Source organism: Malus domestica, chromosome 02 (assembly GCF_042453785.1).
Source record: "Malus domestica chromosome 02, GDT2T_hap1".
Classification (NCBI taxonomy): Eukaryota; Viridiplantae; Streptophyta; class Magnoliopsida; order Rosales; family Rosaceae; genus Malus; species Malus domestica.
In genome coordinates this window covers 18134549-18158549 of record NC_091662.1, presented here as the reverse complement: position 1 = coordinate 18158549, position 24001 = coordinate 18134549, and the positions used below count along the sequence as shown (strand labels likewise).

Genomic DNA, 24001 nt, shown 5'->3' with positions numbered 1-24001 from the left:
ATGTGAGATGTTACAACCTGTAGGTGAGACTTCAATAAAAAATAGTAAAATTTGGACTTGTGAAATTACATTATTACCCATTATTTTTTTAATAGAAAACTAAGTAGTATTTTCACCCTCTTTTGATTGATAAAAAATATTTCATTAATTAATAGAAATACTACTCATTGTCTCATACATACTACTCATCGTCTCGATATACTAGCTTTCATTCTTTGATGTTGTAACTATTTGTTGTCGTGTTTTTCTTAGAAGCAATTAATTATTGCAACCAGCACCATAATTCAAGTCTGCTACCTTTAGACACAACCACGTGTTTTTGGAATTCAGTCAAAGAAACTCACTACTGTCATCCAACGAAAGGTTATTCTTCTAAGAAGATCCTCCACTATTCCTCCTCCATCTATATAAGTGTTCACATTGACAGATTAAGCACTACTTAATCATCAGATTAATTCTTACGGGAAGCACATTTGCTCTGGGTAATGTGACTACACGCACTTTTTTTTTTTGTTGATACATCAATAAGGTTGGTGACCTCTTAGTGGTCCAGTGGAATTGCGTTCGAATTCCAAGTCAGGTTTGCTCTCTATTTTAGAGTTTGAGGCACGAAACTGACAAAAACACAGATGATTTTCTGATTGAAAGATTTGAGAGGACGTATGTCATTTGACCATGATCAATAATGAATTGAAATGCCTTTAACCTTTCTGGACCCTACTAAAAATTAGTCCTACTCTCTAGGGTGTGAAATACCTTTGACTTCGGCAAATAAACTTTTATTTACCGTAATACTAAGTAGCATCCACGAGTAGTGTGGATTCTATAAGTGACTTCAACCAAAACTTCTTGCCATGCTTGCTGCTGAAGCTGGCTTTATCCTTCACAAATATCACACATTGTTCGTCTCAAATTCCAAATAGTAGTCCTTGATGCTTAACAAATTCCAAATAGTAGTCCTTGATGCTTAATTGGCTTTACCAAAAAGCATCAATTCCCATCCTCCACAAACATCACATTATTTTCCGAGCCACGAAAATATGGAAAATTCTCCCTATTTGATTCCCATTCCTAATTTCCTTTGGTCCTCTGCTCCAAATCCAATGTCCCTCCCAAAACAAAATTAAGAAATCACATAAATAAAACCAAACTAGCCAATAAATCTCTCCGTCTTCTAGAACAAATACAATCAATCGCCTGTCAATCTTGGTCTTCCACTTTTAAATACACTTTGCCAAGTTCCAACTCAACACTAAATGTTGTCACCGTCTCCTAAAAAAGCCAAATCGAATCACGTTTCATTTGCTCCACTTAGCGATAATATCCTCCCAAATATAATTAAACCGCCTCTATTTTCGATACATTGAAAAATCTCTCCCTCACAGTTTCGATTCACCAATCAAAACCTACTTTCTCTCACAATATCCCAAAAGATGAAGAAATGAAGCACCTTCCACGTGAAGCCCTTTGAAAATTATATCTCCCTCTCAATCTCTCAAACCGTTACCTGTGCTTAGAGCATGAATTTCATTTCCTCACTCTTCAAACCTTAACTTCTGTATCCAAAAATTTATTAGGATGACACAATTAGCAGCTGTAAAGCCCGTTTTAGTATTATTTTCCGCGCTGGCATGCGTTTTAACCGTCGCTGCCTCTTTGGCCGGCGACACTCAGCACTTGATTCAGGTCAAGGCCCAACTGTCCGACCCGGACGGAAATCTCGACGACTGGGTCCCGAGCACGGATCCCAATCCATGCAACTGGACGGGAATTACATGCGACCCGAAGATCGACTCTGTTCTTGCTGTAAACTTATCCGGGCTTAACGTTTCCGGCGGGTTTCCGTTCGGGTTTTGTAGCATTCGGACCCTCCAGAACCTCTCTCTGTCCGTCAACTCCATCGGCGGCTCTCTCCAAACCCACACCCTCTCTCTCTGCTCCCACCTCCATGTTCTCGAGCTCGACAACAACCTCTTCGTCGGAACATTGCCGGAGTTTCAGCCGGAGTTCACCGACTTGCGAATCCTGAACTTCATGGACAACAACTTCACCGGCGACATTCCGGCGAGTTTCGGCCGGTTTCCCGCCTTGCAGGTCCTGATGCTTTCCGGGAACTTGCTCACCGGCACAATCCCCAAGTTCTTGGGCAATCTCAGTGAGTTGACTCACTTGGAACTCGCTATCAATCCATTGATGAAGCCCGGCGAGCTACCTTCCGAAATCGGAAACTTGACGAAGCTCCAGAACCTCTTTGCCCCCCAATGCAACCTCAGAGGCCGTATACCGGACTCCATCGGAAACCTGGCGTCTCTTACGAACCTCGATTTGTCTACGAATTCGCTATCCGGTACGATTCCGGCGAGCATCGGCGGATTGGCAAGCGTGACGCAGATCGAGCTATTCGCAAACCAGATGTTCGGCGAACTGCCCGAGAGCATAGGAAACCTGACTTTTCTCCAGTACTTAGATCTCTCTATGAACGGCTTCACCGGAAAATTCCCAGAAAAAATTGCACAATTGCAATTGGAGTCTCTGAATCTCAACGACAATTTCTTCTCCGGCGAGCTTCCTCCGATCTTGGCTTCCAATCCCAACTTGCAGCAGTTCAAAATCTTCAACAACAGCTTCTCCGGCTCCCTCCCGGAAAATCTCGGCCGATATTCCGATTTGGCAGACCTCGATGTATCGACAAACAAGTTTTCCGGCGAGCTGCCGAAGTTCCTCTGTTACCGGAAAAAGCTCTGGAATTTGATAGTTATGGAGAACCAGTTCTCCGGAAATTTACCCGATACGTTAAACAAGTGTCATTCTCTGGAATACGTTCGAATCGAATTCAATGAGCTCGACGGCGTCGTTTCGGGCATGTTTTGGGGTCTGCCTGGGCTATATTTCCTGACGATGAATAACAACAGATTCAACGGCAGCGTCTCTCCGTCGATTTCGGCGGCTACAAGATTCTCGACGCTTACGATCTCCAGCAATGAATTTTCCGGCGCACTTCCGTCGGCGATTTGTAAGCTTACGAACCTCTCGACCCTCGACGTGAGCAACAACCAATTCTCCGGCGACTTGCCGTCGTGCATGACGGAGCTGAAGATTTTGCAGAAGCTAAAAATGGAGGAGAACATGTTCTCCGGTCAGATTCCGAGTTCAGTGAGTTCGTGGACCCAGTTGACGGAGCTGAACCTATCTCACAACCACTTATCGGGTGGGATCCCACCGCAACTCGGCTACTTGCCGGTATTGAATTACTTGGATCTCTCGGAAAATTTACTCACCGGTGAGATTCCGGCGGAGTTGACCAAGCTCAGGCTCAATCAGTTCAACGTCTCGAATAATAAACTGTACGGAAAAATACCTACGGGTTTCGATTACAGTCCCTTCAGCTCGGGTCTACTGGGTAACCCGAACTTGTGCAGTCCGGATCTGGATCACTTCCCAACCTGCTCCAAACCCAAATCTCCTACCCCAATTTTGATAGTCATTTTATCCGTTTGTGTTGTTCTGGTCGTCGGGTCGGTTCTTTCGTTTTTGAAATATCGATCCAAAGCACTTGGCGGTAAAACGAAGCGGCTCTACAGGCTCACCACATTCCAGCGGGTCGGGTTTAACGAAGAGGAGGTGATGCAATCATTAACGGAGGAGAATCTGATTGCAACGGGTGGGTCGGGTCATGTGTACAAAGTGCCACTGAAGACGGGGCAGACCGTGGCGGTTAAGAAGCTATGGGGCGGGGCAAGAAAACCCGAAACTGAATCCGTTTTTAGCTCCGAAGTGGAGACGTTGGGTCGGATCCGACATGGCAATATTGTAAAATTGGTGTTTTGTTGTAGTGGTGAGGAAAGTAGAATTTTGGGTTATGAGTACATGGAGAATGGGAGCTTGGGTGATTGTTTGCATGGAGAAAAGGTTGGGCCTTTGGAGGATTGGGCCAAAAGATTCAACATCGCGGTCGGGTCGGCCTACGGCTTGGCCTACCTCCACCACGACTGTGCTCCGCCCATCGTTCACCGGGACGTAAAGAGTAATAACATACTGTTGGACGAGGACTGGACCCCACGGGTGGCTGATTTCGGACTCGCCAAGACTTTGCAGCGTGACGTGGCGGCCGGATGTGGTACCATGTCACAGATTGCTGGGTCCTACGGATATATCGCGCCGGGTGAGTTTTTTCAAAAAAAAAAAAAATTTGGTTGGTTGCTAAATTTTTCTTTTTGGGTGTCTTGATTGATTCTCCGAGTGTCTCACTATCCGTGATGGCAACCCAAATAGTTTTTTACGTTAAGATTGAACTTAGAAAAAGTATGGTTAGATTGTCTGAATTTGAAAGTCACACTCCAAGTTCCTGTGGCCGTCGTCTTCGTTAGTGTCTAGTCTTTCTTGTGCATATATACAAGTGGCTAAATTGCTAGGGGGAGCCAACAAACACTAGCTTCCAACATGGATATACAGCTTTGGTTGGTGACTGCCCTTTGCTGACTTATAGTCAACTAAATATATTTCTATATCACCGTGGTAGTTTTACTTTTCCCGCTATGTGTTATGGCACTGGATTTGAGATCTCGGGAGTACGGTTTAATGCTTTTAATCCACTGAGTTACAGTTAATTGCTTCTCAACCAACATGATCATGACATGGTTTTTGTTTTTTCGGCAAAAAAAAAAGTTTTTACTTTGCATTTATTCTTACTGTATGCTTTCATTAGAAATGTTGACGTGAACAATTGTTAACCGTTGATGTATTTTAGTTTGTTTCGTTTAGTTCATGATCACTTATGTTGGGACTAATTGTAATTTGATTGTTTAGGTTTAAAGGAACATTATATGAACATGTATACTAAATCACATTGTGTTTGGCTTGCAGAGTACGCATACACTCTTAAAGTCACTGAGAAGAGTGATGTCTACAGCTTCGGTGTGGTGCTGTTGGAACTGATAACCGGCAAGAGTCCGAATGACGCGTCCTTTGGTGAGAACACAGACATTGTCAAGTGGGTTAGAGAGGCTGCCATGTCTACTCCTGAAGGAGAAGAAGAAAGCAGCAATGACAACGGTTTCTCCGGCGCCAATCTCTGCCAGATTATTGATCCAAGGATTGATCTGTCGACGCGTGATTACGAAAAGATTGAGAAGGTTTTGAAGGTGGCTCTTCTTTGTACCTCTGCATTCCCCATCAACAGGCCCTCCATGAGAAGGGTGGTTGAATTGCTTAGAGATCAGAAACCATCCGACCGTCCAAAATGATAAGCCTTTGATTCATTGTTGCATAGCTCAGTAACTCAGTCTATGGGGAAATTTTCAGCAATCATTGTGATAAGTGTAGTACCGGATTGGTGGATCAAAAATTATTCACCCTGGTTTAGATTATGGGTCGTTTTCAGCAGTTATAATTAGGGATGGGCAAATATCCATCGCTTATGGGTAACTGCAGTTATCCGCCCATACAAATTTCATGGTTACGGTTATGAGTAACCGTTTAAATAAATAAACGGTTATGGGTATAACCGTTTATCTGTGAAATTTAAATAGGTGATTATGGGTATTAGCTGCAGTTATAAACGGATAACCGTTTACCCGTTTATTTTATATATGTAAAATTAACACAAATTATGTTCTCTATCAAACAAAACTTAAATCAATGCTATTGACTGTAGTGCATGGTTTTTGTAGCTAATATAATATAGACTCAGCACAGTTTGAGAATATATCATCTCACTACAAGTGTCTGGATATATGCTAGTGTAGTGCAATTTGGAAATTTTTAATTTGGAGAAAAGATGAAACAGCTCTTGCTTTTCATCTTCTCTCTCATCAACTCCTTCATATTATCATGTAAGCAACAAGCTATCTCTCTCTCTCTCTCTCTCTCTCTCTTAGATTTTTGTTTAATTCAGTTGTTCAAATTTTGGTGACAATTAATATATGATGCAGATGGGTCTGATTCATTAGATCCATACACCAACATAACAGTCAGATGAGATTTTCTGCAGTAAAGTGGAACATATTATATTTGTGTTGAAAATACACGTAGACTCCTCGATTGTCAAATGACAAATTTTTCTTTTTTAATTTTCAATTTGTTAAAAAAAACATATAGACAGATGAAAAAGGGGTAAGTGGTAAAAAGGAAAGGATAAGCGGGTTAAAAAGGGTAAATGGGTAAACGGGTACTAAACGGTTACGGTTAAATAGGTATGCGGTTATGTACATGATTAACCGTTTATAAACGGTTATGGGTATGTGTATAACCGTTTAGGCAAACACCCATTGTATAAACAGCTATTCAGGTATGAACATAAACGGTTATGGATAAATAACCACGGTTACCCTGCCGTAACCGTTGGCCATCCCTTATAATGTATGAACTAGAAAAAAAGAAAGATCACATATTTATTTTTATCAAGTTTTTGCCTCTTGTACCACGGATGTTTTGAAAGAAAAAAAATTAGTCTTGCTTGCCATTCTAGACAAACATGAGTTTAGTCAAATTAGATATAATAGTATCATTACTTTAGCAACAATAAATACGAGTTTAGTCGAGTTGGCTATAAAACCTACTCTTTTGTGTTATGTATGTTTCTTTTCTTCCTCCTTTTAGATGTGGGAGAAATTTAAAGAACACTCAAAGAAGCTTAAGTAGGCTCCACAAATACAATCAGATGGAATTTTTCTCAGTGAAGTTTGTACGGTTTGAGTTTAGTCCTCCATATGCTCATATTGAAAGGTAGGGGTGGTTTGGTATGGGATCCGAAATCGAAAATGGGATCCCGAATTCCAAATCGAAAATTTTTGGGATGAGAATTTGAAGACCAATACCAAACTGAAATTTCGGTATTCCCAATTTCGGGATTCCCGAAATATTTTCGATATTTCGGGATGATTTGGTATTCCCAAATTTCATACAAATTGAAATAACAATCATTCATACCAAGTTAAATTAACATGCAACCAAAATAAAATAAGTAACAAACCTAATATGTTTGAAAACTAACAATACAATTTTTTGATTTCGTGTTGAAGAAATAGACACATTTGTGGAAGGTTCGTACCGGCAGATGTGGCCATAAAGGGTTATGATTACTATTTGTAGACCACACCAATTATATTGCTACTAGTACTTAGCAACAATTCAAATGTATATAATATATATATATATATATATATAATTATATTATTTATTTTCGGTTCAATATGGGATTACCGAAAGATTGAGTAGACAATACCGAATCTTGTATCGAAATTTCAGGATCAGTTTGGTATTTCATCCCGAAAATTTTAGGAATTTTGGTTTGAAATCGGAATTTTTTTGGTTTGGTTTGGGATTTTCGAGAATTTTTTCCAACCCTTTTCAAAGTTACATTTTCTAACTTCCAACAAACTTTGTGTCCGTATATTTTTCTTTTAATAGTGATTTTGGATGTGGTTGTCCCACTTTCTTTCCATCACATCTGCTAGCAAGTCCACTGTGGGCAATAGACCTGGGGGCAACAATTGCAAGCCGAATGCCCCCTACAGTAATGCCAGCCCAGTCGGGCAATTGGGCTGAAGGGAGCCCTTGGGAGAGGTCAAGCGGAAGTCTAAGGCTCGAGTGCCTGAGGGGAGAGTTATTAAAGATGGTTATTATTTACTTGAAGGAATTGAATTACCTATTACCAAAGGGGCTCTTACACACTGAAGTGCTCTAAAGAATTTGTATGCAAAATCTCATTGTCTATATATTTAAGTGTGCAAGTCAGAATGGTGTTTCTGATTCCGACATTAAACTTTCTTAATCTAAACCTGAAAATTTATGAATCGGAATTTTTCTAAAAGGTGGAATGAAAATTAGAATTTAGAATTCCAAAAATTTTGAATTTCTGATTCGAAATTTTCTGAACTTATTTCGATAAAAAATTCCAGATGTTTTTTTTTTATTTTTTTTAAAGTTATTTGCTAAATATACTGTATTTTGTAATCAGCTTTTGTATTTTATTGTTAGTTTTAGATACATTTTGTTCATTGCTTTTACATTATCAAATTATATATATATATATATATATATATATATATATATATATATATATCTTGCTATATTCATTCATTGCGAGGGTGTCCACGATATCGTTGGGGTTAAGCTACCTAATCATGGAGGTATATGAGTGTACAACAAGGGATATTTAACAATCAAACAGTTGACGGAGAATACTCTATGATATGAGTAAGAATCTCTCGCCAAAATATATGAATACGATTTAGGAAATACGTTCCAAATCACATTCAAAGTAATCATATCGACAAGAGAATCACATTGGATTGCAAATATGAATAAACTATTAACTAAACAATGTGATCAAGAGTAATGATATACAAAAGAACCCTATTGCATTGCAATTCCAAACTATATAAGGTTCTCCACTTCTTCTGCTTAAATTTGGGCTCCTATTGTCTTGTTAATTGAGAATTAAGTTGACATAAGAACCCCTAAGGTAGCTACTTAGTTGGTAGTTTTGTTAAACGTGTTAAAATGGTCAAAATATGAGTTAAAATGTCATGAGACTCTTATGGGTTTTCCTATGAGTGTTCTTCATGTTCATCATGTTCTTTATGAGTTAGAGAAAGTGTTTGGATTTGATTCACAAAAGTAGTAGTCAACTTGATAGTGTAAGTTTGTATGGATCACACTACACTGTATCATTATGCTTTTGAAATTTTGAAAGTTTGAATTTTGAATTTTGAGATTTGAAATTCAACAAAATTTTCAGGTTTTTTAACATTTTGTTTGGATGAAAATATTTAAAATTACTAAGGAATTTTAAAATGATAGAATTTTAATTTCTAGAATTTGTAAATTTTCTTATGTGGTTAACCTGAAAAACAATGGAATTTGAGTATGAAATTTGATATTTTTGAACTCACACTCATAAAAATTTGGAAATGACACTTATTTCCATATAATTTAAACTTGAAAATTGGTGGTCTCAAATTCTAAGTTTTTTTTTTTCACGAGGAAATTGTAAATTTCTATTTCTATGAATCTAAATAAGGAAATTGGTGCAGGTCAATTTATAAATTCTGACTTTTGTCAAAATTTCAAATTTATTTCCCTCATCCAAACATAGTGTAAGGGTTTAGATTCGTGCAAAACTTCATCAAGTTGTTGAAATACATAATTTAGGTACATAGGTCTCTCTTTGAGGTACTGCTGCAAACCAATTTTAGAGCTTCTTCACTAGTTGGTGGCAGGGAGGGGCAAAGGCAACAATGTTGCCGTCTAACCCAAAAAACCCTTTCCAATAGTCCAATAAACCAAAAGCAAGTGGTGGGCCAACTACTGCTAGCCCAAGTGCCCAGCCTTCTTAAGCCTGGCCTATTGCCATTGGGCAAGGAGAGTGGGAGACAAAATAGAACTCTCAAACGGCTTGCTGAAATGGCGAATTGTAAACCATTGGTTTTTCAACGGCAAAAATTTAAAATTATTAACATTGCGCCACGTGACCCAATCTGGTGCGTCCGATTCCAAATCAATTTGATAATCAACGGATATAATTAATCCAACATTAAAAAAATTATAAAAAATAGAAAAAATAAGGAAAATAGAAAAAAAATTATTAAAAATTGTAATCTTTTTAATATTGTTTTTCTAGGTTGAATGCTATTAAGAATTAAGATTGTTTCAATTTCATAGTTGGGTATATGATTAAGAGAGTTTTTCGCCTTTTTTTAAACATTATTAGGTTTGTTGTAATGATATGCTTTTAACTTATATTTGAAATAATTGATTAGGGAAATAATTAATTATTTGTTCCGTTTGGTGTTTGAGTTATTTCTGGATAAAGTCCTTGATTTTCATAGCATTCTAATTGATTAATGCAGGACTGTAATGGTGATAGCAACAATGATGCGCGATGGTATCAAGTTCAGAACATACGAGTTTACTCAGGATGAGAACAAATTTTCTAACACTCTTTGGTCCTGGAATAAGCTTGACGGAGCTCAGTTTCTGATTCCAGTGTCTGGGCCACTTTATGGAGTTATTGTTTAGGGACAAAGCAAAATCCTTTACTGTCGTCGAACCAGAGATCATACAGAAAACCAGATACCTGTAAGTTACAAATATTGGTTTGAATTAGAAATTCATGTTAGAATTAGTTAATTATGTATTTCATTTAATTATAGTATTATGGGACGGCGTTTGCAAAAAGTGAATGGAGATGGATATGCGTACATGATTGGTACCACATGTGGCCAACTCATACGCGTAAGATTAGAGCATGAAAATGAAACGTGAGTAGAAAAAAAAAAAAATTATTGTGTTGTGGATCTTGTTTGATGCTTTGATCATCTCAAAGATTCACTTTCGTATGATGTAGTGGACTCCATACTGAGCCTTTGGGGGAGATATCTGCTGCATCTTCAATTTCATGCCTAGACAGTGGACTTGTCTATGTGGGATCAAGTTCTGGGGGCTCACAGGTATTACATTCATACTTGTATGTTTTTATTTCCATTATTTATGAGGTTTTAACTGAATTAAGCACATTGATTCTAATTTTTTTTTGGTATTAAAAGTTAATTTGCAGTAATAGATGTTGACGTCCCATTGTTATGCAAACACAGCTTGTAGAGCTACATCAAAGGACGGATGCAATTGCTGTATGTATAACAATTGTAAAAACCTATGCCAATCTGTGTCGTTATGTTGGGATGGAAGGTCGATCTCGGGTTGTAACTTGCTCAGGAGCTCAAAAGGATAGTTCTTTACGCCTGGTTCGAGATCAAATTGAAGTAAAAGAACTGGTTTGTCTTATTTTAGCATTTAATTTCTTTTGAACATCTGCATTTTGTTCCCACACTGATACAAATTACTTGTTCTTTATCATATGCCTCTGGCTAGGCTTCGTATCGTGGGTTGGGAGACATTGTAGGGATGTGGTCCTATGTCACAATCGATCCGTATGACACAGTCCTGGTTGTAAGCTGCTACATAGGACAGCACAAGTTTTTGAAATAGATTCTCAAGGTAACTTAGAAGAATATAAGATAAGAGCTTGGGTTCTGAAGAGATTTCCTTTGCCATAATGCTATTGCGGATCAAGTTGTGCAAGTAAGTTATCGAATTTATCCTCGCTTTCTAATTTAAATTTCAATTTGACATGTCTAGGCCCTTACATGGTAGTTATGATGAACCAGCTAGTCTGGTCGATTTGGGGTATGTTGCGTTAGAAATGGGTTCAGTGTTAAACTGTTAGATCGTTTAGTCCTGAATTCAATACTTTCTGGTTATAATGATTCATTTGGATTCTAAGTTCATGCTGGTTGATTAAATAACATTTCAGCTCACTGAACGTTCTGTAAGACTCGTCAGTTCATTTGGGGAGCTAAATCAAGAATGGGTTCTCCCAGCAGCAGCAGGCCGTAAGATTCACGTTGTCACGGCAACTCTTTCCAAGGTTTTCTTTTCCCTCGTAATTTTCCATGTCTTAGAGATGCCATCATTAAAAAATGTGGTGCTATCCACACACCTATGTTTACGTTTCATACACTCGTTAATTCTTGTTCTCTGCTCATTTCCAATTTATTCAATCCAATGGCCGAAAATTGAGAAGGATGTGGAAAAGTTGGTCTTGTATAGCACCACCTACAAAAATGGTAGGGCCTGTTGATGTTTTAATTACTTATATGACATGTTTTATTGACAACTGCTACTGAAGCACACTTGTATCAATTGTAGGTTAAAGCCTTAAAAAATAAGGAATCTTAACGAAAAGCTCCTCCTACTGTTCATTTTAACGAAAAACCACATTTTTACACTAAAAAGTCAATACTGGTATTATTCACTTTACCATTTATTTTGTCCTTATCATTAAAACTCAAAGTTTTTAACCATTTTCATTAGTTTTCCTTAAAAAATAGAGCTCAATGAAAGGTTAAAGCCTTAATACATAGAACTCAATTCAATAACATCATATGTAACCAAGGTTCTAAAAAACGCTAGGCGCTAGTCGGGCGACGGGCTAGCGTCTTGCGCCTAGGCGGCTAGGCGGAGGGGTCAAGGCAAATTTAGGTAATTTTCTTGTATATCTTGTAAATAAGTGCATATTGACACTTACAAAAAATTATACTTGTATGAAATTTATGGATAAGATTTAGTCTCTCTAACATTACCAATATACAACATATTTACTAGTCGAAAGGGTAACTATTTTTATTTTACTTTATTATAATTATAAGTTGATAGTGGGTAATTAATTGGAGACTAAAGGTGGGTAATTAATAGTGGAAAGTAGTGGACACCGGTCAAAAAGATGAGATGGGTTATTGAGGCCTTGGAAAACGCGAAGGCCTTTATCTTTTCTGTTTCCTCTTCCTCGCCTTCGATTGCTCTGCCCATCTTCTTCTTCCTTTGCAAAATTTCCCTGCTTCGCCCATCTTCTTTTTCCTTTGTAAAATTTCCCAAAACCTCAAGCGCATCGAAGAAAATTGCATGCTTAGTTGAAGAAATCCCAACTATCCAAGTCAATTTTTTGTTTATCCCTGCAATTGCATATCTGTTATTCTAATTTAGCATCGCTCTCTCTTCCATGATGTTTTCTCACTCTCTCGCTCTCTCTCTTCAATATTATGTGAACGCCTCTTCTTTTAGGTGATGCTGTGAAACAACGGTATGTATATATACTTTTTAACAGAACTGCCTAGTTCGCCACCAAGGCCGCCTTGCTGATTTGTTGAACGTTTTTGGAATAATGGTCGTGGCAGCCCAACGCCTAGCGCCTAGGAGTCGCCTAGCCCTCTTTTTAGAATACTGTATGTAACCCTAAAAGTTGTTTACCTTTGGTAAAAAGCGCAAAGTCCAAAAATTTTTAGAAGGGTTAGATGCCAATTAGTTGATTGATGCGTTGTCCCAACTCGACCACTTTATTGTGCAGCTCGTGCTTTGAAATACCCATTAGGGATGGAATCTCACTCATATTCTCGTAGCTGAGATCAAGGAAGTATTTAAGTAGATTGTCATCTACGAAGTTCTTGGTATTAAGGGTACAAGTCAGTAATACAGTTAGCAATACAGTTAGTAAGTTTGTTAGTATTTGGTGAGAGTAGTTAGGATTTCTCTTATAAAAACAGTGTGTGTAACCTTCATTTAGTCAGTCAATACAAATCCTATTTCTCTCTCTAAACTCTTTCTCTCTAATATCTTTGTGTTCATCATTTCTTCTTAATTTTCCCTTCAATTCCCAAATATTGCAATGTAGTTAACATGGTATCAGAGCCACCAAGCTTACGCCATGGATTCTGGTGGTTCCATTTTCCATTATTTTACATCTGTTTCTAACTTAGTTTCTTTCCAAATTTTCATTAGATGTTAGGATAAGTTTCTAGGTGCTTTCGCGATTGTTCTTTGACTTCTGGGTTGATTTCTTTCCGATCAAATTTATGAGTTTCCCCGTTCCCGATCAAAAGAGAGAGATCGAAAGTTGGAGAAAATTTCAGAGAAAAATGGCGGTAGAGTAAATGCAGAGAGTCATATCTCCACCACCGTTATCAGTTGAGTTATCGAAGAACATAATTTAGGTCTCCAACACTAAGAAATCGCTCTTCTTCTACGTCAATCTTGCTAAGAGGTACATAACGCAGTACAATGAGGTTGAGCTCTCTTCACTGGGGATGGCAATCACCACGGTTATCACTATTGCTGAAGATTTACTTAAAGATATGAATCTCTCTCTTTCTCTCTCTCTCTTTGGGTTTGATTTTCTGTGACTCTTGGAATGTTTGGAGAATTGGAAATTAGAGAAAGTTCTTGCCCATTTGGAGGATTTGGAATCAAGTTTTTTGTCACATCACATGTGAGCTTTGGACTTGGGTCGACGTACGAACAACGAGGCCATTCGAAGATCACCATTGGCTGAAATCGGGAAAAACTTGGACGAAATCGGATCCAGAGAGAAAAACAGAGGAGGAAGAAATCGGGAGTTGGTGGTTGTTTGTTCAAGATTGCAAATCTTGGGAGCTCTTCAGGTTATGATTATGTGCATTCCAACTATTTGAAAGAATGGGTCAGTGAATTCTTTGATCTCTACTCTGTTCTTTGGTATGGAAGAAAAATCAGACATAAGTGATAACTCATATATTTCATACATTTATACCATTCATCCTTAGTCCCTTTGTGATATTTTTGAGTTAAACGAGTTGCATTTTACCCTCTTTTGTGTTAGTGTGCAGCTAATCGTATTTTGGAGCTCAGTTGAGGACAAATAAGGCAAAATGGTGCTAAAAGTGGAGATTTGAATAAGGATGCTGATGTAGACAAAGAATTAAAGTGGAAACTGAATATGGTGATGAATATGACTCTTTATAAGACCAATAACAACAAAAAAATGTGGGAGGTAAATGCCTAATTACTGGGATGTATTGGCAATCTGTAATAACCTTTTTAACCTTATAAAACTGAGAGTTTTAGCCACTTTTACACAAGCTTCCCCTTGAGGTCGCCCAGAGCTCTCTCTCTTCTCTTTCTTTGGCCTTTCTTCCAGAAACAAAACCCTATTTCCATTCACCATCTGCAGCCACCGAAGAAACCACGTAGCCGCGCTGTTCTTGGAGAAGTTCAACATCAGAATTGCTTCAAGGGGGTTTCTTCTATGAACTTTAATTTCACTCATGTTGTTATTGATATTTATATATTCTCTAATCATGTTGTGTAATTAAGTTCATAGCTGGGGATTTCGATGTAGCCTTGCAAAACTACTCTATGTTATTAAGTTAAAGTATTCAAACTACCAATCTGTGTTCTTGTTTCATTCATTGATTTTATGGTATAATTTGTTTGTTAATCTTTATGTTTGATCACCATTAGGGTTGCTTATGAATTATTTGATCAAGGTTATAGTACACATCATGCTTAATCTTGGTGGACATGTGAATGAATGAAGAAACTGCTATGCATACATCCCGTCATGTGATTTCTTTGGTTCTTGGAAGTTTTCTTGTTCTTAATGGATTCTTATTTGGTAATCTAAGTTGAACATCACAACTAGGTTGCAGATTAGGAGTACTTGATCAAAACCACACATCAAATGGATGATCATAAATAAATAAATGAACCCTAGTTGTAGATTGGAGAGTTGAATACGTTTTGACTTAATTTTCATGGAATTGACTTCTAATGGTGAAATCGGTATCTCTAGTTCCATTCCCATCGTTTCTTAATCAGCCTATCATTTATCTTTATCTTTATCTTTCTTGCATTTTTAAGTTATTTTAGTTTTCAATTGAAAAGTCTAAATTCAGTTTGCATTTTCATTATGTAGTTAGAGTTCTCATAAAGCTAGTAATTTGTAGAGTTCTAATCAGTCTCTGTGGTTCGACACCCTTACTTGTGCCATTATACTATCCTTATATTTGCACTTGAAAGGAACACAACAATGGGTGCAGTCCAGGTGTTTGTCGAAATGCCCAACTCAAAAGTTTCATGTGAAGGTTATGTTTTCAGTCCTTTTTCTCCAAATTCTTGAACAATTAGAATGAATCTTTTCTAGGTTTTTTTGTGTGGTTGTTAATGGTTTCGACTAATTGCTCCATACAAGATAGTTCTTTATTCTCTCTAGGTTTTGCATCTTTGATGTTTTGCTGCTCGTTTTCTCTCTTGGTTCATGTTTTGAGATTTCATTAACATGCGTTTTTCTCAGCAAAATGGTGTCATATTTCTTGCTTATGTCAATTAGAGGATTGGGCACAAAGTTGTTCTGGTTCAAGAACGACGTTACACCATTATCAAACTAGTTATGGAAGCAATACAGTTTTTTTTTTCTTTTGACTTGGAGTCTGCCTACAATTTTCTTATTCGGTAGCTATGTCTGGCTTAGAGTTGTACACAAAGTAGCAAACACACTTTCTTTTGGCTTGAAGCCATCTTTCTTTTGCCTTGAAGCAGTCTGCATTTGAAGATTTACAGAGAGTGTTGGTCACATTCTAAAATGCACACATTGCATTGTTGGGCTAAAGATTGACTTGCAGAAATGAATCTCTCTCTCTTTAATGGGTTTGATTCTTTTTTTATGCGAAACGGTTATTCAGATTATGGTTTGTGCCAAAATGAGAAGTGTAATGTCGAAGAAGATTGTTCAGGTGCTTATTGAGGAGTTTGTGCAGTATGTTTTCTTATCTCAGCCTATAATTTCAGAGTCGAACCAACTCAGTTGTCAGCATGAATCTACAGTAAGTCCGGTTATACGATGAATTTTGAAGAAGTTGTAAACGGTAAATCCCATGAAGGATAATTTTGTGATGTGAATAAGTAAATCCTACAAAGGTTAGAAGAAGTTGTTAACAGTAAATCACACGAAAGGTAATCCCGTGTTTTGAGTAGGTAAATCCCACGAAGGGTAATCCTACATAGATGTTGATTTTTAGTTGTTGAAATTGTGAAGGCCGATGCCATTGTTCAAAGAAGTTGTTTTTGGTAAAAATCCACAAAGGGCGATCCCGTGGTGCTATAGTTAAGGCCGATGCCACACTATATTTTGTTAATTTTCTATTTTTTGTAAATATTAAAGGCTGAAGCCAAGTTGAATGAGATTGTTGACAGTGAATCCCACGTAGGGTAAACCCGTAAGAAGTTGTTATACTGACATGAGGGTGTGTTATGACTACCTTATAGAAGGTTGTCCTTTGAGAAGCTCCTGTTAGAGGTAGAGGAAGGGTGTCAATTACAGCTACTCTTCCTACAAGGTGACGAGTCCCACAGACATGGAAGAAGATGACAAGTCTCCACAAAAGCTTACTGGAGGTCATGAGTGCAACCCTACATATATAGATTCAAATGAACATTTTAGTGCAGAGTTGGATAATGATTCAGAAAAGCATATCATTTAGATCATTTACATGGAGAATTTGAATACTGCAGATACTCTAGTAAACGAGGGAGCATAATTATGTGCTAGTGGAGATGTCTGGAAGGCAGTTAATGTGCCACATTCTTACTATGATTCAAGGAATGATGCTCAAAAGTGCATAGAAATGATGAATGGGGGATAGTTTGGCGGTAGCAAATACATGCTAGTGAGGATGATGGTTTAATTAACCATGCTGCTATCCGGAATCTGGATAAGGATGTTGCACGATCAGGGCAGTTTGGCGCCGAACTTGAAGCTGAATGAGCTTTATATAAACGCCCAATAGTTATGTTAGTCATATGCAAAATTTGATTGATGTTGATACTGATGAAGCTATTGAATCTGAGTTGGATGAATTCAATCATCCAGAAGGATTGCAAGATTGCAATTGGTTCAAGTTTGTTCTATTTTTCTGGGTTTCATAGTAGTGATTGCTGATGTTCTTCCAATCTCAAACTGGGTTTCCCCAGTTGAGATTGAGGGAGAGTATTAAGGGTACAAGTCAGTAATACAGTTAGAAATATAGTAGCAATACAGTTAGTAAATTTGTTAGTATTTGGTGAGAGTAGTTAGGATTTCTCTTATAAAAATAGTGTGTGTAATCTTCATTTAGTCAGTCAATACAAATCCTATTTCTCTCTCTAAACTCTTTCTCTCTCTCTCTCTCTAATATCTCTGTGTTCATCCTTCTATTCATCCTTTCTTCTTAATTTTCCCTTCAATTCCCAAATATTGCAATGTAGTTAACACTTGGAATCCAAACTCATCTTGCCATGGTATAATGAACGCCACTCTTCATGGTTAAACCCTTTCCCATTCACCCTTCCAAGTTCGACTGTAGTTTCTAAAAAAATATGTATTTTTCTTAAGGAAGAGAAGTAATGATTCCGAGGCAACCATTTTCAGTGATAAAGATGAGCGTCAGAACTTGTTTTTCAACCAAGTCTAGCTTGCACAAGAGCACCATGCCAAAAATGAATAATTATTTCGTCAAAAGAAATGGGTCCATTGACTTCAAAATCAGTTGCAGAACTACCATTTTTCCAAATAGTGAAGACAGCATAGCAACCTTCAGCATCAAGGTAAATGCCTCTGCCAACGGTCATGAAATCTAATAACCATTTTTCCTTAGTGATGAAATCTCCATCAGTCTGTAGATTAAGGGGAAGTATGATGTTAGGGTGTTCTCATTCGTACTACTTTACAGGGCCATCATCCCCTAGTTTCCAATTGTATAGTAACGTGAGGTACTATAGTCAGCACCGCTCACGGTTGCTAGGAGTTGACCCTTGTAGGCATTCAAAGAACAAACCGCACCTTTGGTTTGCTTATTACAAATCAGATCTCTCTTCTCAGAATGAGAGAAGGCCCGAGGTAAATTCCCTTGCCAATGAACACAGAATCTAATACCCAATCTAGCTCAGGTATTCTCTTGTTCTGAGAAGAGAAGACATGATTTGTAATGAGGAAACCAAATGTGCAGTTTATTTAGTGAATGCATGCAATGGCCAACCGCTAGCAACCGTGAGCAGTGCCAACTAGAGTACCTCAAGGTTGTTATCTAATTTTCGAAACTTGGGGATGATGTCGCTCTAAGGTTGGAGTCTAAATGGGAACGCCTTGACAGTTGACACCGTACTTCCCCGTGATCTACAGACTAATGGAGATTTCATCACTAAGGCAAAATGCTTATCAGATTCCATGTCAATTGGCAGGGCATATACCTTGATTCTGAAGGTTGTTATGCTGTCTTTACTGTTCAGAGAAATGATAGCTTTGCAACTGAAGTCTGTGTATCCATTTACCTTGATGAAATAATTAGTCGTGTTCGTTCTCTTGTCAAACTAGACTCGGTTGAGTAACAAGTTCCGACACTCATATCTTTATCACTGAAAATGGTTCCATGGGAATCATTACTTCTCTTTTATATGCATATTTTGAGAAGCTGCAGTCGAACTTGAGAAGGGTGATTGAGATAGGGTTTAACCATGAAGGGTGGTGTTCGTTGTAATATGGCAAGAGGAGTTTGGATGCCAAAAACTTCGTTGACGGCAACCTTTTAAATCGTTTCTTGATCTTAGCTATTAGAAGATGAGTAAGATTTTGTCACCATTGGGTGTTTCAGAGGACGAGCGGCACAATAGAGTGGTCCAGTTAGACGACCCATCAATCAACAAATTGGGATATAACCTTATCAAATATTTAGACTTTTGAGTTTTTGACCGAAGAAAAACAAATTTTGGGTTACATATGATCGCATTGAACTAACTTTTATGTATTTAGTCTTTTAACCTTTCATTGAGTTTTATTTATTACGACTTTAACCTTTCAAATTCTTTGTCCCAACTCCTTAGCACCATCGGATGGCAGAGGATTTGATTATTTAAACGGCTCTTATGGTTTACCAAAAGTTTTCTTGAATTAGAGCGAACTGCAGCGAAAAGAGGGAATTCTGGCCTTTTGCAAAATCTGAGATGAGATGGAGTCTCTCTTTAAGAGAGGGGACATAGTTTTGGGGAAATTTTTCTATGTACCCACATCATAATACAAGTGAAGGGAAACTGTAAATTATATTTTTTTGTATCATGACTGATAAGCCATGTGCTGATAAGCCATGTGCTGCTGACATGATGAAATGACTATTCTAAATGAAACCCATGAAGTCCTGTCGAAGATGCTGATGAAGATGGGCAGAAGAATATTGCATGATCTCACAACTAGACAATCACTTTATTGTAGTTATTTATTGCATGCGTGTGCTATTGTTTATTGCATGCGGGTGTATGTAAAACTGTATAAAGACCATACTGCTATTGAAGCAGATAGAGGTTACTGAGCTAAAGTATATTCCTTTATGGTATCACAGAGCCCAGTCTAACGACAACCTCAAAACACCCATTTTTTTTTCCCGATGGCTTCTGCACATGAATCATCTCCCCCCATTTCTTCTCCAGTTCTTCCCAATGTCTCCAATTTCCTCACTATCAAGTTGGACCGTACCAACTATCCCCTGTGGCAAGCACAGATGCTGCCTCTTCTTCGGAGCCGGAACTTGGTCCCTTTTGTCGATGGAACCAGTGTTTGCCCTCCTGCCTTCCTCAAGGACACTGCAGGCAACACTACTACTGAACCTAATCCGACCTATGAGGCCTGGATCCAACAAGACGCCATGGTGATGTCTTGGTTAAATAGTTCTGTTCATCCTACTGTTCTTGCCACTCTCATTGGTAAGACGAGCTCCCACTCTATCTGGACCTCTCTTCGGGACAGATATGCTTCTCAGTCTACCGGCCGTCTTCTTCAGCTCCGAAGTAAGTTAATGAACACTCATCGTGGTGACACTTCCATTGCTGATTTTTTGGATCGTGTCAATGACATTGCCGATACTCTCTCCCTCTCTAGTTCTCCTATATCTGATGAGGACTTGGTGGCCATCGTTCTTAACAATGTTGGCCCGGCTTATGAGAGTACTGTGGCATCTGCACAGGCTCGAGATGAAGCCATTTCCTATGCTGCTTTAGAAGCTCTTCTTCTCAGCGCAAAGCGACGCCAAAAAGGTCACTCCATTCTTCCTTCTGACGCTGCACCGACTATTCTTGCTGCTCAGCGTGGAGGACGCTCTGGTGGTGGTTTCCGGGGTCGTGGCTCTTCCTACCGTGGTGGACGTGGATCTTCTTCTGGTGGTCATAATTTCCACACTGGACATTACCACAAACCTGGAGGACCACGCTTTGCTCATCCCTCAGGTCCTCCACATCGCTCCAACAATGATGGAGTCCTTGGTACTGCACATTCCAATGGTGGTTCTGGAGGTAATGTTTTTTATTCTTCTGGGAGAGTTCAATGCCAAATTTGTCAACGCCACGGACATGCTGCCATTGACTGTTTCAACTGTCTGAATATGGCCTATGAGGGATGTGTTCCTGGCTCTCGTCTTCAAGCCTTTGCTGCAGCTGCTCCATCCTCAGGCTCTCGCAGTACCCCTGCTATTCAAGACTGGCTCTTCGATTCTGGTGCCAACGCCCACATCACCAACGACTTAGCTCAAGTCCCTGCTGCCCGTGACTATCATGGAACTGATCATGTGAACATAGTAGTTGGTGGCACAGGTTTGCATATTTCAAAAGTTGGCCATTCCTATATTCGAACACCTCATCACACCTTTAAATTATCAAACACTCTTTATTGCCCTAATGCTACAACTAATGTCATCTCCATCAATCGTTTTACCACAGATAACAAGTGTTCTCTAACTTTGTCTCCTACCTCTTATCATATTCAGGACATGCAAACGGGGAAGATCCTTTTGCACGGCCAGAGTAGGAATGGCTTCTACCCCTTTTCCAGACTTTCCATCTCAAACAATAATGGCGTTTTTGCATGCATCGGTACTCGTGTATCAGATAGTATTTGGCATTCTCGTTTAGGACATCCATCTAGTTCCATTTTGCAACTTCTTGTCACTAGAAATAAATTGCCCATTTCTGGTAAAGTCAACAGTGAAGTGTGTCACTCATGTCCACTGGGTAAGAGTCATAAATTACCTTTTTCATTGTCTACTTCTTTATCGTCATTTCCTTTAGAATTGATCCACTCTGATGTATGGACGTCTCCGTCTCATTCTATTAATGGATTCAAATATTATGTTATTTTTATTGATGATTTCTCTAGGTATTCTTAGATTTATCCTTTAAAATTAAAATCTGACGTCTTTGCAACTTTTGTCACTTTTCAAAAATTAGTGGAAAACATGTTTAGTACAACAATAAAATCATTTCAAACGGATGGAGGTGGCGAATATATCAATACTCATTTTAAACAATTTTTGGCAACTCGTGGCATACATCATCGTTTCACTTGCCCACATCATCCGGAACAAAATGGCTTAGCCGAAAGAAAACACCGTCATTTGGTCGAAACTGGACTTACTCTTCTTGCTCATGCATCTTTGCCTGCATCCTTTTGGGTTGAAGCCTTTCATACGGCTAACTACCTTATCAATCGGTTGCCAACAAAAGTTTTACAAAATGATTCTCCTTATTACAAATTATTTTCAAAATCTCCTCAATTCGATTTTCTTAAAGTATTTGGCTGTGCATGTTTTCCATACTTACGTCCATATAACAATAACAAGTTGCAATTTCGTTCCAAAAAGTGCATATTTCTCGGATATTCATTAAATCAACAAGGATATCGTTGTTTAGATCCATTTACAGGTCGCATATTTTTATCTCGCCATGTTGTTTTTGATGAAAAGTCTTTTCCATACAAAGACTCCATTCCTACTATTCCCTCTTCTTCCTCTGATGCACTTCCTGCCACGTTAGAATTAGGGCCCCAATATCCTATCACTTCTCTTACTCCTATTATAACCTCTTCTTCCCAACCTACTCCCAATATACTACCTACTAACACCACTCCCATATCAGATCCATCCCCTTTACGTCCCACACCCATCAGCTCTTTCCCCAGTTCGAATATAGGGCAGTCTCTGCCACTTCCACTAACTACTTCCTCTCACTCCATGGTCACCCGTGCTAAGGATGGGATTCGACAACCCAATCCTAAGTATGCTTTACTTGCTATTACTGTTGATGATTTAGTTGAACCTACTTGTTTCAGTCAAGCAAATAAATATCCCGAGTGGAGGCAAGCAATGGCAGAGGAGTTTAATGCACTCCAACGCACAGGTACTTGGACACTTGTTCCCTGTCAGCCTCATTTCAATGTTCTTCCAAACAAATGGGTGTATCGCATCAAGCGTAAGTCTGATGGTTCCATTGAACGGTTCAAAGCACGTCTTGTTGCCAATGGTTTTCATCAACAGGAAGGTCTTGATTATGGGGAAACTTTTAGTCCAGTTGTGACTCATGCCACCATTCGCCTCATACTGTCCGTTGCTCTTCACTTTCACTGGCCTATTCGTCAACTTGACGTCCAAAATGCCTTTCTCCATGGCACACTGGCTGAAGACGTTTTTATGAGACAACCATCAGGCTTTGTGGACCCTCAATATCCTACTCATGTTTGCAAGCTTCGTCGTTCTTTATACGGCCTTAAACAAGCACCCCGGGCATGGTTTCAGTGTTTTTCTCATCACTTGGAGGACTTAGGTTTCCTTGCTTCCACTGCCGACTCCTCCCTGTTTACGTATTTCAATGGTGCCACTATTATTTATCTTTTGATTTATGTAGATGACATTTTAGTCACTGGGAATGATGCAGCTCACATTTCACGTCTCATTGCTCAGCTTGGCCTATTATTCTCTATGAAAGATCTTGGGCCCCTTAAATTTTTCCTTGGCATGGAAGTCACTTGTACACCTACTGGCATGTACTTTTCTCAATCCAAATACATTGTGGATCTCCTCCGTCGCACCAAGATGACCGACTGCAAGCCAACTTCAACACCTGCTACTGCCGGTCGTCGTCTTAGTCTTCATGAAGGGGAACCTCTTTCAGATGCCACTGAATTTAGAAGTGTTGTTGGTGCTCTTCAGTACCTTCTCTTCACACGTCCTGACATTGCTTTCGCGATTAACCAAGTTTGCCAATATATGCATTCACCGACAACCACACATTGGGCTGCTGTCAAACGTATTCTTCGATACTTAAAAGCAACACATGATCATGCCCTTGTCTACACTGCTAGTTCCCTCACTCTCACTGCGTATGCTGATGCTGATTACGCGGGGGATCCAGATGATCGACGATCCACTGGAGGTTACTGTATTTTCCTTGGTAGTAATCTCATTTCGTGGAGTTCCAAGAAACAAAGAGGAGTCTCTCGCTCCAGCACATAGGCCGAATACCGTCAGCTTGCTTACACCTCCGCCACTCTCTCTTGGTTCCGAAACATTTTTCGTGATCTTCATCTTCATCTTCTTCCTCCACGTCTCTGGTGTGATAATATCAGTGCTATCGTTGTTGCCTCTAATCCAGTTTATCAAGCTCGGATGCGACATGTCGAGGTTGATTACCATTATGTGCGGGAAAAAGTCACTCGAAAAGAAATTGTTGTCGGTTATGTTGCCTCCACTGATCAACTAGCTGATCTTCTCACAAAAGGCTTGTCATTTCCCCGGTTTTTGTTTCTGGTTTCCAAGCTTCCTGTCCGTTCCTGCCCACTCAG

At 38.9% G+C, this 24001-nt stretch overlaps 2 protein-coding genes across 3 annotated transcripts; both read left to right on the top strand.

The window, feature by feature from the left end:
* The first annotated feature begins 1091 nt into the window (after positions 1 to 1091).
* Positions 1092 to 5652, top strand: LOC103431407 (LRR receptor-like serine/threonine-protein kinase HSL2). The gene is made up of 2 exons (XM_029092740.2): positions 1092 to 4162; positions 4864 to 5652. Exons 1-2 carry the CDS (start codon positions 1579 to 1581, stop codon positions 5241 to 5243), a joined length of 2964 nt encoding a protein of 987 aa, XP_028948573.1. The 5' UTR covers positions 1092 to 1578; the 3' UTR covers positions 5244 to 5652.
* Positions 5653 to 9632: 3980 nt separating this feature from the next.
* LOC114821030 (DNA damage-binding protein 1-like) lies at positions 9633 to 11683 on the top strand. Of its 2 annotated transcripts, none has more exons than XM_029092726.2 (5): positions 9633 to 10080; positions 10349 to 10451; positions 10596 to 10775; positions 10873 to 11082; positions 11315 to 11683. In XM_029092726.2, exons 1-4 carry the CDS (start codon positions 10004 to 10006, stop codon positions 10987 to 10989), a joined length of 477 nt encoding a protein of 158 aa, XP_028948559.1. In that variant the 5' UTR covers positions 9633 to 10003; the 3' UTR covers positions 10990 to 11082; positions 11315 to 11683. The 2 variants fall into 2 exon arrangements, with proteins under 2 accessions (XP_028948559.1, XP_028948565.1); XM_029092732.2 differs by having other exon boundaries at positions 9777 to 10080; positions 10596 to 10763.
* The last annotated feature ends 12318 nt before the right edge of the window (positions 11684 to 24001 follow it).